The sequence below is a fragment of the Pungitius pungitius genome, chromosome 6 (genome assembly GCF_949316345.1).
Source record: "Pungitius pungitius chromosome 6, fPunPun2.1, whole genome shotgun sequence".
NCBI lineage: Eukaryota > Metazoa > Chordata > Actinopteri > Perciformes > Gasterosteidae > Pungitius > Pungitius pungitius.
This window is the reverse complement of record NC_084905.1, coordinates 8,123,688-8,135,980: the sequence shown is the minus strand read 5'-3', so window position 1 is coordinate 8,135,980 and position 12,293 is coordinate 8,123,688. Positions and strand designations below refer to the sequence as shown.

General features: G+C 53.3%; 1 protein-coding gene across 1 annotated transcript in view; it reads right to left on the bottom strand.

Annotated features, from left to right (window-relative positions):
• bcar1 (BCAR1 scaffold protein, Cas family member) overlaps positions 1–4,958 on the bottom strand; it is a 7,917-nt gene extending 2,959 nt beyond the window's left edge. Inside the window, exons 1-3 of the mRNA XM_062562983.1 lie at positions 4,922–4,958; positions 3,004–3,203; positions 580–729 (exon numbers count right to left, since the gene is read on the bottom strand). Of these exons, the coding sequence (XP_062418967.1) occupies positions 580–729; positions 3,004–3,203; positions 4,922–4,958 (387 nt within the window). The remainder of the gene's footprint in view (positions 1–579; positions 730–3,003; positions 3,204–4,921) is intronic.
• Positions 4,959–12,293: the final 7,335 nt, after the last annotated feature.

Sequence of the window (12,293 nt, the reverse complement as noted above, 5' to 3'; positions counted from 1 at the left end):
GAATTCTATTCATGGTTTTATGATTCAACACCCACAAAGTACTCTATTGACTGTAAGCCTCTAATTGACTCGTTTCCCGCCTCAAATGTAGACTGGCCAATCACAGCGTAGCGTCGTCCAACTCAGACTGTTTTGAGGCTTCCGTTCAGGAAATTTGACTCTCTTGGTTTCTCACAGTCGCTGAAAGACGAGGTTGCCCAAAGGTAACAACCCACAAGTGAAAATACACAAACTCCTGCTCTGCTTTAAGGTCGATTTGGTTCTAAATGTAATGCCGTTTTGAAGAGGACATAAACTCATGTTTACAGTGTGAGTGAAGAAATGAAGAGAAGAAGGACCGGATTAGTCGCCCCCTGCTTGTTGAAAGGGTGAATGCCCTTTAATGCCCTGCCTTCATTTGTCATACCTGAAGGTTTAATGAGAGATTTCGATGCCAATCGAACTCTCTCGTTAATATGGTGGGAGGTCTTCATATGGTACTGATAGATGACACAATAGATATTAAATCATGCACTAAAACACACACCAAGGCCCTCTGAGCCACACACACACACACACACACACACACAGCGGGCCCACCTGTGTGTTGTACTGCTGGCGGGCGGGCGGCACGTCGTAGATGTCGTGCTGGGTCGGAGGCTGGTGTCTGGGCAGCACGTCGTACTCGTCCTGGTCCGGTTTGACTGTGTCGTACACGTATACCTGTCCGACTCGAGTCGGGACCACCACCTGGACATGGAGAGGCAGGTGAGTGTCAACAACAACAACAACTAGCTATTTGAAATTCATATTGACAAATCAATCCATTGGCAGGAAAACATCAAAGCAAACGAAGATCAAACTCCCCTTTGTGACTAAAAAGGTCAAAACGTACACGCAAGCGTCCCTCATCAGACTTTACATGGACAATACAAAGAGTCACGCCTAAATGAGCAGACTGAAGGTTGTCTCATGGCCAGTACAAGCACAGCAAGGGGGGCTGACACAGTTGCCGTGGGAACCGGGTTGCCCTATTGTGTGCCTGTTTAGACTGTGTGTTTAGTGGTTCCAGTGCAGAGTCAACCAGCCAGCCTGGAAGACCAACACAACACACACAACACAAGTAGCTGTCACCACTAGGATCCCACCATCATCCTCCACTGCCTGGTTCAACCGATGATGACCAGCATCGACAGGGTGACAAACTTTGTCTCATTAGCTAGCAGGCTAATCGCAGGTGTAGCGTTTAAAAATGAGTCCATCATTATTAACACGACTCAATAGTGAACGCAAAAAGGGAAATACACTGAACATTGAGAATTCAGAATGTAAATACTGTGCAAAAGAGAAGCAATAGAGACAATTCAATACAAACGGATAATGCTAACATCTTCTATTTGACTAAGTACCACCATGACATGTCAATAGCTGAGGACTCACTCTGGGGCAATTTATTTGTACGACAAGTTTTCTGAACTGTGTTTAATTAATGCAAATGAGGAATTATTTTGTAAAATATGAAAAGAAAACCTGAATGCTCATCGTCGCTATCAGACCCAAAATCCTTTTGTCTGCGTGTAATCACTTTCAGCTGTGTGTGAGACAATGAATCCATCCCTTTGACTCTTGTAGTCTTCTCACATCTTCTCACATCTGACCCAGGGAGTGAAATCACAGTGTTCATTGTTGAGTGTTGATCAAGATGTAGAAGCTTCCATCGGGTGAGTCTTATACTTTACACCTCATGCAAAAATACCAGAAAGCTTTCAACAGTATTGGCACTTGGCTAAGTGCCAGATGTGTCCTGCCCCCCCCCCCCCGTCCCAGCCCTGTGTGGGTTGATAACTTGAGGTATTGATCAGCTGTCTGTGTGCACCCTAGGGGTTGATGACACACTTGCAGACGGACACTAAGTGACCGGCGTGTGTCTGTGTGTGGGTTTGTGTGTTAAGTCTGTAACAAAGCAATGGATCAAAATGGTCATCGCCCTTGAAAAAAGCGTGCGTTGCTATGGAGACAATCACCCCGTTAACTAAAGACATCATTTAATGGCACAGCAAGTGCGTCCTGACGTGTTTCTCTGCTTTAGCTGGATATGATTTCTCCTCCCCGTTATCAATAGACAGAGAAACACAGTTATCAACTGATCAGAGGGCAAAAGGTCACAACTGGATTCTTCCTGTCGGGCTTTTCCCGATGAGTTCCTGCTCAGCGTGTGGATTAGTGCACTCCAGCCAAAGGAAAGCCGGAAAAACTTTCCAAAGGAAAGTTGGTTAATACCGTCTCAAACTGATTTGATGAATGATTTTGACAGCATTCATCAGAAAAAGGTTTAAAAAAAAAGAAAGAAGAAAAAACGTTAAAGTAAGTCCATTAGTTCTGTAGCCTCCCAGTGATCTTACCAAAGTTTTCAAAATCCACATTAAGTGCACATATGACCTTCGTATACATATATATGTACATACATACACATATATATGTATGTAACAGCTCCTTCCTGGTTCATGGCCCACCCCCCTGATCCCTGCTAACGGCTCAGTGGCTGTTTCCTTCTGAAAAACATCCTCATCACAAACAGAACCAAACAAGCTGCATAGCTTTGTTTCAAGTCTGTACCAGAAGCTCCTAGGGCAGTGGGGTGTGGGGATGGGGGGGCGATCTAGTGATGTAATGCACAGATGAGATGATCGCCTGTCCCAGCTGTAACGGGGTTCGAAAGGTTGATGTTACAGGTTTGCTGATGCGCCATCAGGACCGTCATGCATCGTGCACCCGGATGAACTGGTAGCAATGGCCATGTTTGACGTGGATTCTCTCACTCTGAAAGGCTCAATCCACACAGCGACCCCCCCCCCAGCAGGAAGGGCTGACAGCCAGCACACAGCTGCACTAAGTCCCCTGTACATCCCCTGTGGCCCGAGGACGGCTGGATACTTTCACATTTACTGACCTACATACGCAACGAGGAATAAAGAATAAAGAGCTGCAGCTCCTCTGACCGAGCAACAATGAAAAGGCCTTCACCCAAGTGTCTCTGTGAGGACTCAGCGAGGGAGGACTCCTCTCGCCATGGTTCCGCTCGTGCCATCTCGCCAAGCAGAAGTCATTGTTCACATGACCTTTGCCCCGAGCCGTGCTGCTCACCTCCTTTCCCAGCAGCAGGCCTCTCTCCCTCCCCTGCTTCATGCCAAAGAGAAAGAAAAGAGTGATGACGATGAGCCGCGCTGCAAACAAACAGCAGGAAGAAGAATCCTCTGTGTTTTCTGTCCCGGTAGCTGAAGCCCATTCTCAAAATGAGGAAAGAATAAAGAATAAAGAAACGCCCTGTACATGCAGCTGCAGCAGAGAAAAATACATCTCTACAGATGGAAAGTTGAAAGGGAAGATGGTGTAAAAATAGAGAGGGGCCTAATTACAGAAGAGGGTTGGGTGGTTTGTCTCAACTAGTGGACGAGGCTGCTTCAGATCCTGATCTGCATTCAGTTCTCACGCAGCAAAAATCATCAGTTTACAGAGCAGCTTTGAGAGATTTCGGGCTGTTTTGCTTCCAAAGTCTTCTTTCAGACTAGTGGAACGTATGTGAATGCAGATCTCTCCTGAATTCACCAGAAGTTACTGTTAAATCGTGCCTAATTTGCATATTTTAAACATGACACAGACAGCGTACGAAGTAAAGGGCAAGTTTGTGTTAGAAGATATTTCTAACACAAACTTTCATTCACCCAATGAGAGCCATTGATAATCTTCTGATGGAAGGGCGACCCGAGTGAACAATGCTGGTCCTGATTCCCACGGGTCAGAGGAGCGTGTTGGAGGCATGAGCACCATGTGGAGCATGTGGCAGCAAACACACGGCACCAAAAGCCAGTGCAGGCGTCTTAACAGATTAGTGTCGGGAGGGAAGTGGAATCCAACTGTGTGCATGCTCAGACTGGATGTCTGGCAGCCTCCCTGACTCACGTCAGTCCCACAGCACCACGGGGATGATGCTAAGACATCAACTACACAACGATCAAATGAACAAACCTCCAAACCTCCCAGACAAAATGCACACACGCTCCCAGTGTGGCAAAGACAAGCATCCTGGTCTGTTCTTACAATTCAAGGTGGGGTTTAAGGTCAAGTTTGCGTGACATATTTACAACATATTTAGGTTTTTTTATACCGAGGCATCTAATTGGGTATCCACACCTGTGGAATCTCACTGCCATCCAAGTATTGACATTATTGGGTGTTGTGAAAACCCTAAAAAGGAGCAACCCGCTGCACCACACTGCTTTGGATCAAGGAACAGAATGAAGAGGCGTTGACACCTTCTATGAGACGGTGCTGTACAGCAGATATTACATCCAGGTAACGTGATGGAACCCTTTAAAGTGAGCGCGTGGAGGCAGTTGGCTTCCTCTCTAATCTTAACGCAGGTTTGTGTCACAGCCGGTGTCTCGTTAAGTGTTTGTCTCTACCCCTCCCAGGTGTTTCTCGTCCCCTGATTGCCTCCCCGGTGTATTTAACCTCTGTTCGTTTGTCAGCCCCCTGCCAGATCGTCTTGTGATGTCTCCAAGCTTTCCAGCGTTCCCGTCTCTCTGTCTTCTCCCGGCCTGCCCTTCGTACCTGACCCCCGCCTGTCCGACCACCTCTGTCTCCAGCCTGACCCCCCGCCTGCCTGATTGCCTCCCGCCTGACCCTCGCCCGGCTGAGTACGTCTGTCCCCTGCTCGACCCCCGCCTGGCTGACTACGTCCGCCCCCTGCTTGACCCTCGCCCGGCTGACTACGTCTGTCCCCTGCTCGACCCCCGCCTGGCTGACTACGTCCGTCCCCTGCTTGACCCTCGCCCGGCTGACTACGTCTGTCCCCTGCTCGAACCCCGCCTGCCCGACCGTCCCGCATCGTGCCCCGCACAGGCCACGCTACTCACAAATAAAAGCGTTGTATCCTGCTTACCTGTGTCTGCGTCTGCTATTGGGTCGCCCTCTGTCATTGTCCTGACAGTACGATCTGGCCATGTCCGACCCAGCGGACGCCGAGGACTGGCGGGACGCCATCTCCCGCAGCCACGCTCGATTCGCCCACCACGAGCAGGCGTTTCAAACAATCATGGAGGAACTGGGGAAATTACGGCACCTCTGTGCGGCGGCAGGGCCAGCCAGCCCCAACACCGACGCCCCGGTTCCAGCGCCTCTTCCTTCGTCCAGCACGCCGACCCGGGAGCCCCACCTAGCTCCCCCGGAGCGTTTTTCCGGAGACGCCAGCACCTGTCGACCGTTTTTGTCACAGTGTTCCCTGCTGTTTCAGCTACAGCCGTCATCTTTTCCGACCGAAGCCTCCCGGGTGGCATATATGATTTTCCATATGTCGGGGCGAGCAGCCGCCTGGGCTACCGCGCTCTGGGACAATCGATCACCACTTTGTCAGAGCCACGACGCCTTCGTGGAGGAGGTGAGGAGAGTGTTCGGGGCACCCTTGTCCGGGAGGGAGGCGGCCAGGAAGCTATTCCGTCTCCGCCAGGGCGCTCGCAGTGTGGAGGATTACGTCGTGGAATTCCACACGCTGGCCGTCGACAGCCAGTGGGACCAAGCAGCGCTCTTCGACGCATTCCTACATGGACTCGCCGACGCAATCAAGGACGAGTTGGCGGCACGGGACATGCCCGCAGACCTGGACTCGCTCATCGCTCTAGCCAACAGAGTGGACGGCCGCCTACGGGAGCGGACGAGAGAACGCTACGGACCGGGAGGAACGGCACTTCCGGGTTCTCGGGACGATTTTCGCCCACGCCGAGGATTTTTCGCCAGACACAGCCGAGACTCTCCGGGCGCAGCCGAGTTCGCAGCCCCGGAACCCATGCAACTAGGTCGCTCCCAGCTTTCTCCGACCGAGCGGCAGAGGCGAATCAGGGACCGCTGTTGTCTCTACTGTGGGGAATCAGGCCACTTCATCGCCACCTGCCCGGGAAAAGGGCGAGCCCAGCCGTAGCACGGAGCCTGCGGCTGGGCTGTGCCGGTGCTCCGGGGCTCACCCCTCGTCATTTCCGTTTTCATGTCACCTTTTTTCATGGTGAGAAGCCCCTGACTGTACAGGCAATCATTGACTCGGGGGCGGATGAGTGTTTTTTGGACACGGGTCTGGCGACCCAGATGGGACTCCGCTCCACTCCGCTCGACGCGCCGGTGCACGCTCGAGCTCTTGATGGTCACTCCCTGGGCAGGGTGACGCGGGCCTCCTCCCCTATAACCATGCTGATCTCCGGTAACCACCGAGAGGAGATACGTTTTTTGCTTCTCCCCTGTCCTCAGGTGCCGGTGGTGCTGGGGCTTACGTGGTTGCGGCGACACAACCCGGTGGTGGACTGGCAGACCGGGCGTATCACGGGCTGGGGTGCGTCCTGCCATACGCAATGCTTGCGCTCCGCACCTCGACCGGTACCGGTTCCCGACTCCGGACCCGGGACCCGAAGCGACGTCGCCGGGGTTCCGGACAACTACGCTGACCTACTGGAGGTCTTCAGCAAGGTACGTGCCTCATCCTTGCCCCCGCACCGTTCATACGACTGCGCCATTGACCTTCTCCCGGATGCAGTTCCCCCTCGGGGTCGCCTGTACTCCCTCTCCCGCCCAGAGACTAAGGCCATGGAGGAGTATATTGAGCAGGCTCTCCAAGCAGGGCACATCCGTCCATCCTCCTCGCCCGCCGGGGCGGAATTCTTCTTTGTAACCAAGAAGGACGGAGGGTTGCGCCCCTGCATCGATTACAGAGGGCTAAACGACGTCACCGTCAAAAACCGCTACCCGCTTCCCCTCATGTCGTCTGCGTTTGAGCTGTTACAAGGAGCTACTATCTTCACTAAACTGGACCTGCGCAGCGCCTACAACCTGGTACGCATAAGAGAGGGCGACGAGTGGAAGACGGCGTTTAACACAGCCTCCGGCCACTACGAGTACCTGGTAATGCCCTTTGGGCTAACTAACGCACCAGCATTTTTCCAGGCGCTGGTTAATGACGTCCTACGCGACCTGTTGAATATTACAGTTTTTGTCTACCTAGACGATATCCTGGTGTTTTCTAAATCTGTCCAGGACCATGTCAACCACGTGCGCCAGGTGCTCCAGCGGCTCCTGGAGAACAGACTGTTCGTGAAGGCAGAAAAATGCGAGTTCCACCGCTCCACCATCTCCTTTCTGGGCTACGTCATAGCGGCAGGGAGCATCCAGATGGATCCAGGGAAGGTAAGGGCGGTGGTGGACTGGCCTGCCCCGACCACCCGCCCGCAGCTGCAACGCTTCCTGGGGTTCGCTAACTTTTACCGGCGATTTATCCGGGGTTACAGCACGGTGGCAGCTCCACTCACCGCACTCACGTCTACCAAACACCGCTTCCAGTGGACACCCCAGGCCGACGCCGCGCTCCGGCGCCTCCAGAAGCGGTTCACGACGGCACCCATCCTGATCCAGCCAGACCCCATGCGCCAATTCATCGTCGAGACGGACGCCTCAGACACCGGGCTTGGGGCAATCCTCTCCCAACAGGACGCGAGGGACCGGAAGATCCACCCCTGCGCCTTTTTCTCTCGCCGTTTAAGTCCCGCTGAAAGGAACTACGACGTGGGGGACAGGGAGCTCCTCGCCATCAAGGCTGCTCTGGAGGAGTGGCGGCACTGGCTGGAGGGGGCCGACCAGCCGTTCATCATATGGACGGACCATAAAAACCTCGCCTACCTCCGCTCCGCCAAACGCCTCAACGCCCGCCAGGCCCGGTGGGCGCTCCTGTTCGCCAGATTCAAATTTACAGTGGCTTTCAGACCTGGGTCACGCAATGGGAAGCCCGATGCCCTCTCCAGGATGTTCGGCCCGGATGAGACCGTGTCGACTCCGGCCACAGTACTTCCCGCCTCCTGTTTCGCCGCCGCAGTGTGCTGGGGGGTGGAGGCGGTGGTTCGCAACGCCCAGCGGTCGCAGCCCGATCCGGGAGGAGGTCCCCCGGGTCGGCTTTTCGTCCCGGACGCAGCCAGGACCCGGGTGTTGGAGTGGGGTCACGCGTCACGTTTGACGTGCCACCCCGGTTCCAGACGGACTATGGCGTTCCTACGACGACGTTTCTGGTGGCCCACTATGACCACCGACGTTCCTTCGTTCGTGGCTGCGTGCGAGGTGTGTGCGCGGAGCAAGAACCCCCACCGCGCTCCTGCGGGCCTCCTTCGCCCATTGCCGGTACCTCACAGACCGTGGTCTCATATTGCGGTGGATTTTATTACGGGGTTGCCACCCTCGGACGGCCACACAGTAATCCTCACCGTCGTAGACCGGTTCTCCAAGGCCGCCCGCTTTATCCCGTTGCCCAAGCTCCCCTCAGCCAAAGAGACCGTCCAGGCTATACTGCTCCATGTCATCAGGCAGCACGGGTTTCCGGTCGACGTGGTGTCTGACCGCGGCCCCCAGTTCATCTCCCAGTTCTGGAAGGCATTCTTCACCCTCATCGGAGCTACTGCCAGCCTCTCCTCTGGTTACCACCCCCAGACCAACGGCCAAGCTGAGAGGGCCAACCAAGACCTAGAGACCTCTCTCCGGTGCATGGTAGCCGCCTCCCCGACCACCTGGAGCCAGCAACTGATCTGGGCGGAGATGGCCAGGAACACCCTGCCCTGCACGTCCACCGGTCTCTCTCCGTTCGAGTGCTCCTTGGGGTACCAGCCCCCCTTGTTCCCGGACCAAGAGATCGACGTGGGAGTGCCCTCGGCCCAAGCCTTTGTCCGTCGCTGTAAGCGGTTCTGGCGGCGAGCCCGAACTGCCCTACTCCGAACCAACCGGCGATACCAGACACAGGCCAACCGTCGCCGCACCCCCGCCCCTCGCTACCGTGTCGGGCAACGGGTCTGGTTGTCCACCAAGGACCTGCCCATCAAGGCCGATAACCGCAAACTGGCTCACCGCTACATTGGCCCCTACCCGATCACCCGGGTGATCAATCCGGCGGCGGTCCGACTCAGGCTGCCCGCTTCCCTTCGTGTCCACCCCACCTTCCATGTGTCTCGTGTCAAACCTGTCTCTCACTGTCCTCTGTCTTCTACCCCCAGACCCGTTCCCGCCCCCCGGACCATAGACGGTGGTCCCGCCTATACGGTGCGGCGTCTCCTGGGGGCCCGACCGCGGGGCCGGGGTTTCCAGTACCTGGTTGACTGGGAGGGTTACGGCCCCGAGGCGCGCTGCTGGGTCCCGACCCGGCACATCCTGGACCCAACACTTATTCAAGACTTCCACCGCCGCAATCCCGGTCAACCAGGCGCGGCTCCCGGTAGGGCGCCCAGGGGCGCCCGTTGAGGGGGGGGTACTGTCACAGCCGGTGTCTCGTTAAGTGTTTGTCTCTACCCCTCCCAGGTGTTTCTCGTCCCCTGATTGCCTCCCCGGTGTATTTAACCTCTGTTCGTTTGTCAGCCCCCTGCCAGATCGTCTTGTGATGTCTCCAAGCTTTCCAGCGTTCCCGTCTCTCTGTCTTCTCCCGGCCTGCCCTTCGTACCTGACCCCCGCCTGTCCGACCACCTCTGTCTCCAGCCTGACCCCCCGCCTGCCTGATTGCCTCCCGCCTGACCCCCGCCCGGCTGAGTACGTCTGTCCCCTGCTCGACCCCCGCCTGGCTGACTACGTCCGCCCCCTGCTTGACCCTCGCCCGGCTGACTACGTCTGTCCCCTGCTCGACCCCCGCCTGGCTGACTACGTCCGTCCCCTGCTTGACCCTCGCCCGGCTGACTACGTCTGTCCCCTGCTCGAACCCCGCCTGCCCGACCGTCCCGCATCGTGCCCCGCACAGGCCACGCTACTCACAAATAAAAGCGTTGTATCCTGCTTACCTGTGTCTGCGTCTGCTATTGGGTCGCCCTCTGTCATTGTCCTGACAGTTTGAACAGGCGCGTCGTGGTGGAGGTGTTGCTTCTGAACCAAAAGCAGAATGGACAGAGCAAAGAGAAGTGTGTGTGTGTGTGTGTGGGAGTCTGTCCCAGAGAGCCGCGTTGACTTCATTAGTCTCCAGTTTATCTCTCGGCACGCGGTGCAGAACGGAGCCACACAAACACACGCACATTATTTATCTAACAAATTCCACTTTGACTTGCATTAAAATATTCATCGCCTTGTTTAGATTATTCACACATGAAATGTGTGAATAATGGAGCGCATTGAAAATGTTCTTTTCTCTCATATGTGGATTAAACAGCAGCTGCTTTGGGAGGCTCAGTTTGTTTAGAATCCTTTCAGTGTGTATTCATTATGACATTTAGTTTAGTATTGTTCAAAACCCAGAGATTAAGAACAAATATGTATTTGAATGGCAAAGAGATGTTTGTATTTTAACAACACAACCTTTAATAATATACATAACAATGTCAAAGGGCCAATTTGAAGTTTCAGTGATCACACTGATGGTCTTCAGCTGTTCCTCTGTGTGTGTGTGTGTGTGTGTGCGCGCTAAGCTAGGAGACACGTGGCTGTTGACACACCCTACAAGCACATCAATTCCTTCGACGACAGCTGACACACACACACACACACAGACTGACACATTGCTGTTGTTCTAATGAAAACGAATATTCCCTGTTGTTAGCTCTTCTTGCGGCTTCCTCCACACGTCAGAGACATGCAGCGTGGGTGTGTGAACGGGAGACTGAATGGTGCTCAGCCCTGTGATTGACAGGCGACCCTCTAAGTGTAAGCGGTATAAACGGTTACTGTATCAGGGAGAGAATTGACCAACCCCCAATGAATACAACCAACTGCTGTCGCATGACCCAAGCTCCATCAAAGACCCGCGATGATCATCCGTCGCTGTGATGAATTGAACAAAATGCCACAAAAAGGTGCCTGTAGTTAATGCTCCCCCTCTCTGACTGAAAGCTGTGAATCCAATACAAACCCATTCGCTGTGTAGCAGAGCCCCTCGGCAGCTGCCCCCCCCCGCTTTCAACACCCGCCAATCACTGCGTCATCCGGGCGGATGAGGGAGTACGTGTATCTGCTAATGGGGGCCGCAGGGAGTGGAGTGTTTGTGTAAATACACAAAGCACACACACACTGAACAGGACCCGGGTCTCCACTCCTTGTCCACATGTCCAGGAACACGGGCTCATTAGGACATCACAACCAACAGGTAAACCCACCTGGGGGGCCCCAACGCGCTGCTCTTAGCCGCCTCGTCACGCACAAAATGCAATCATTCAAAGTAGTATATCAACAAAAGCGAAATAACAATCAGGTGCTTTTAACAGCAGTATTTCCTTTATAGTTCACATTTTTATTGTAAATCTAAACTTAAAAAATAATACAATCAAATCCAATATAAAACCAAAGCTATTTTCCACTTAACGTTTCATCTAGTTTGTTATAGCAAATCAAGTTACCCTCCACGATTATAACATTTATGAATGTGAACAGGCACCAGCAGTTTCTTTTATCAAGGAGAAGCTCAAAATATTCATCTATAAATCTATCAATAATCTGCAGGTGTTCCTGTTAGAGTGAAGGGAAGTGGTGATGTAAAAAGTACACAGCTGGGATTTACTGTGCAGGGGGGGCTTTTAATCTGTAAAGCCCATGCTTGTACTATATATATATATATATATATATATATATATATATATGGTGGAACATGTTGATCTAGCGACTCTTCCTGTTGTCCTCGTGCACTTTGCTCTCATCTCCCCATCATTTAACGGCTGTTTGAAGTGAAAACAATGTGGCCACGTTTAGCAGGACGATTTCAAACCACGGTGTGTACACGTGCAGCGCCTCGGACACGATGACCCCCCCCTACTGCATTTATGCCCCTTATACATTTATCACAAAGCAGTTAAGAGACAGGCCGAGGGACACGGACGAGTTCACTTGTTAAGGGACAGCTGAGCCTGACACACACTGAACAGTCCGGCTCACTGCACCACAGCAAGCCTGGAGGGGCTTCCCTCACACACACACACACACACACACACACACACACACACACACACACACACACACACACACACACACACATACACACACACACATCTTGTCACCTGTTGGCACAGTAAAGTGCTTACTCACTCAACCACAAGATAAGAGATGAATTATTAACAATCTCATTGTTCGACTGGTCCCCCACCTCACACACACACACACACACACACTCACTCCTTTTTTTCCCTGCGGCGTGTTAGGAATAATTCAAATGGCGTCTCTCTTTGTCTTCCTTCCCACCGTGAGGATGATGTAATCATCTCACCATCTTTTTGAGCTTCAGTCACACAACCTTCCAGATGAGCGACATCAGGTGGGCGGGTTAAACAAGGCTGCTT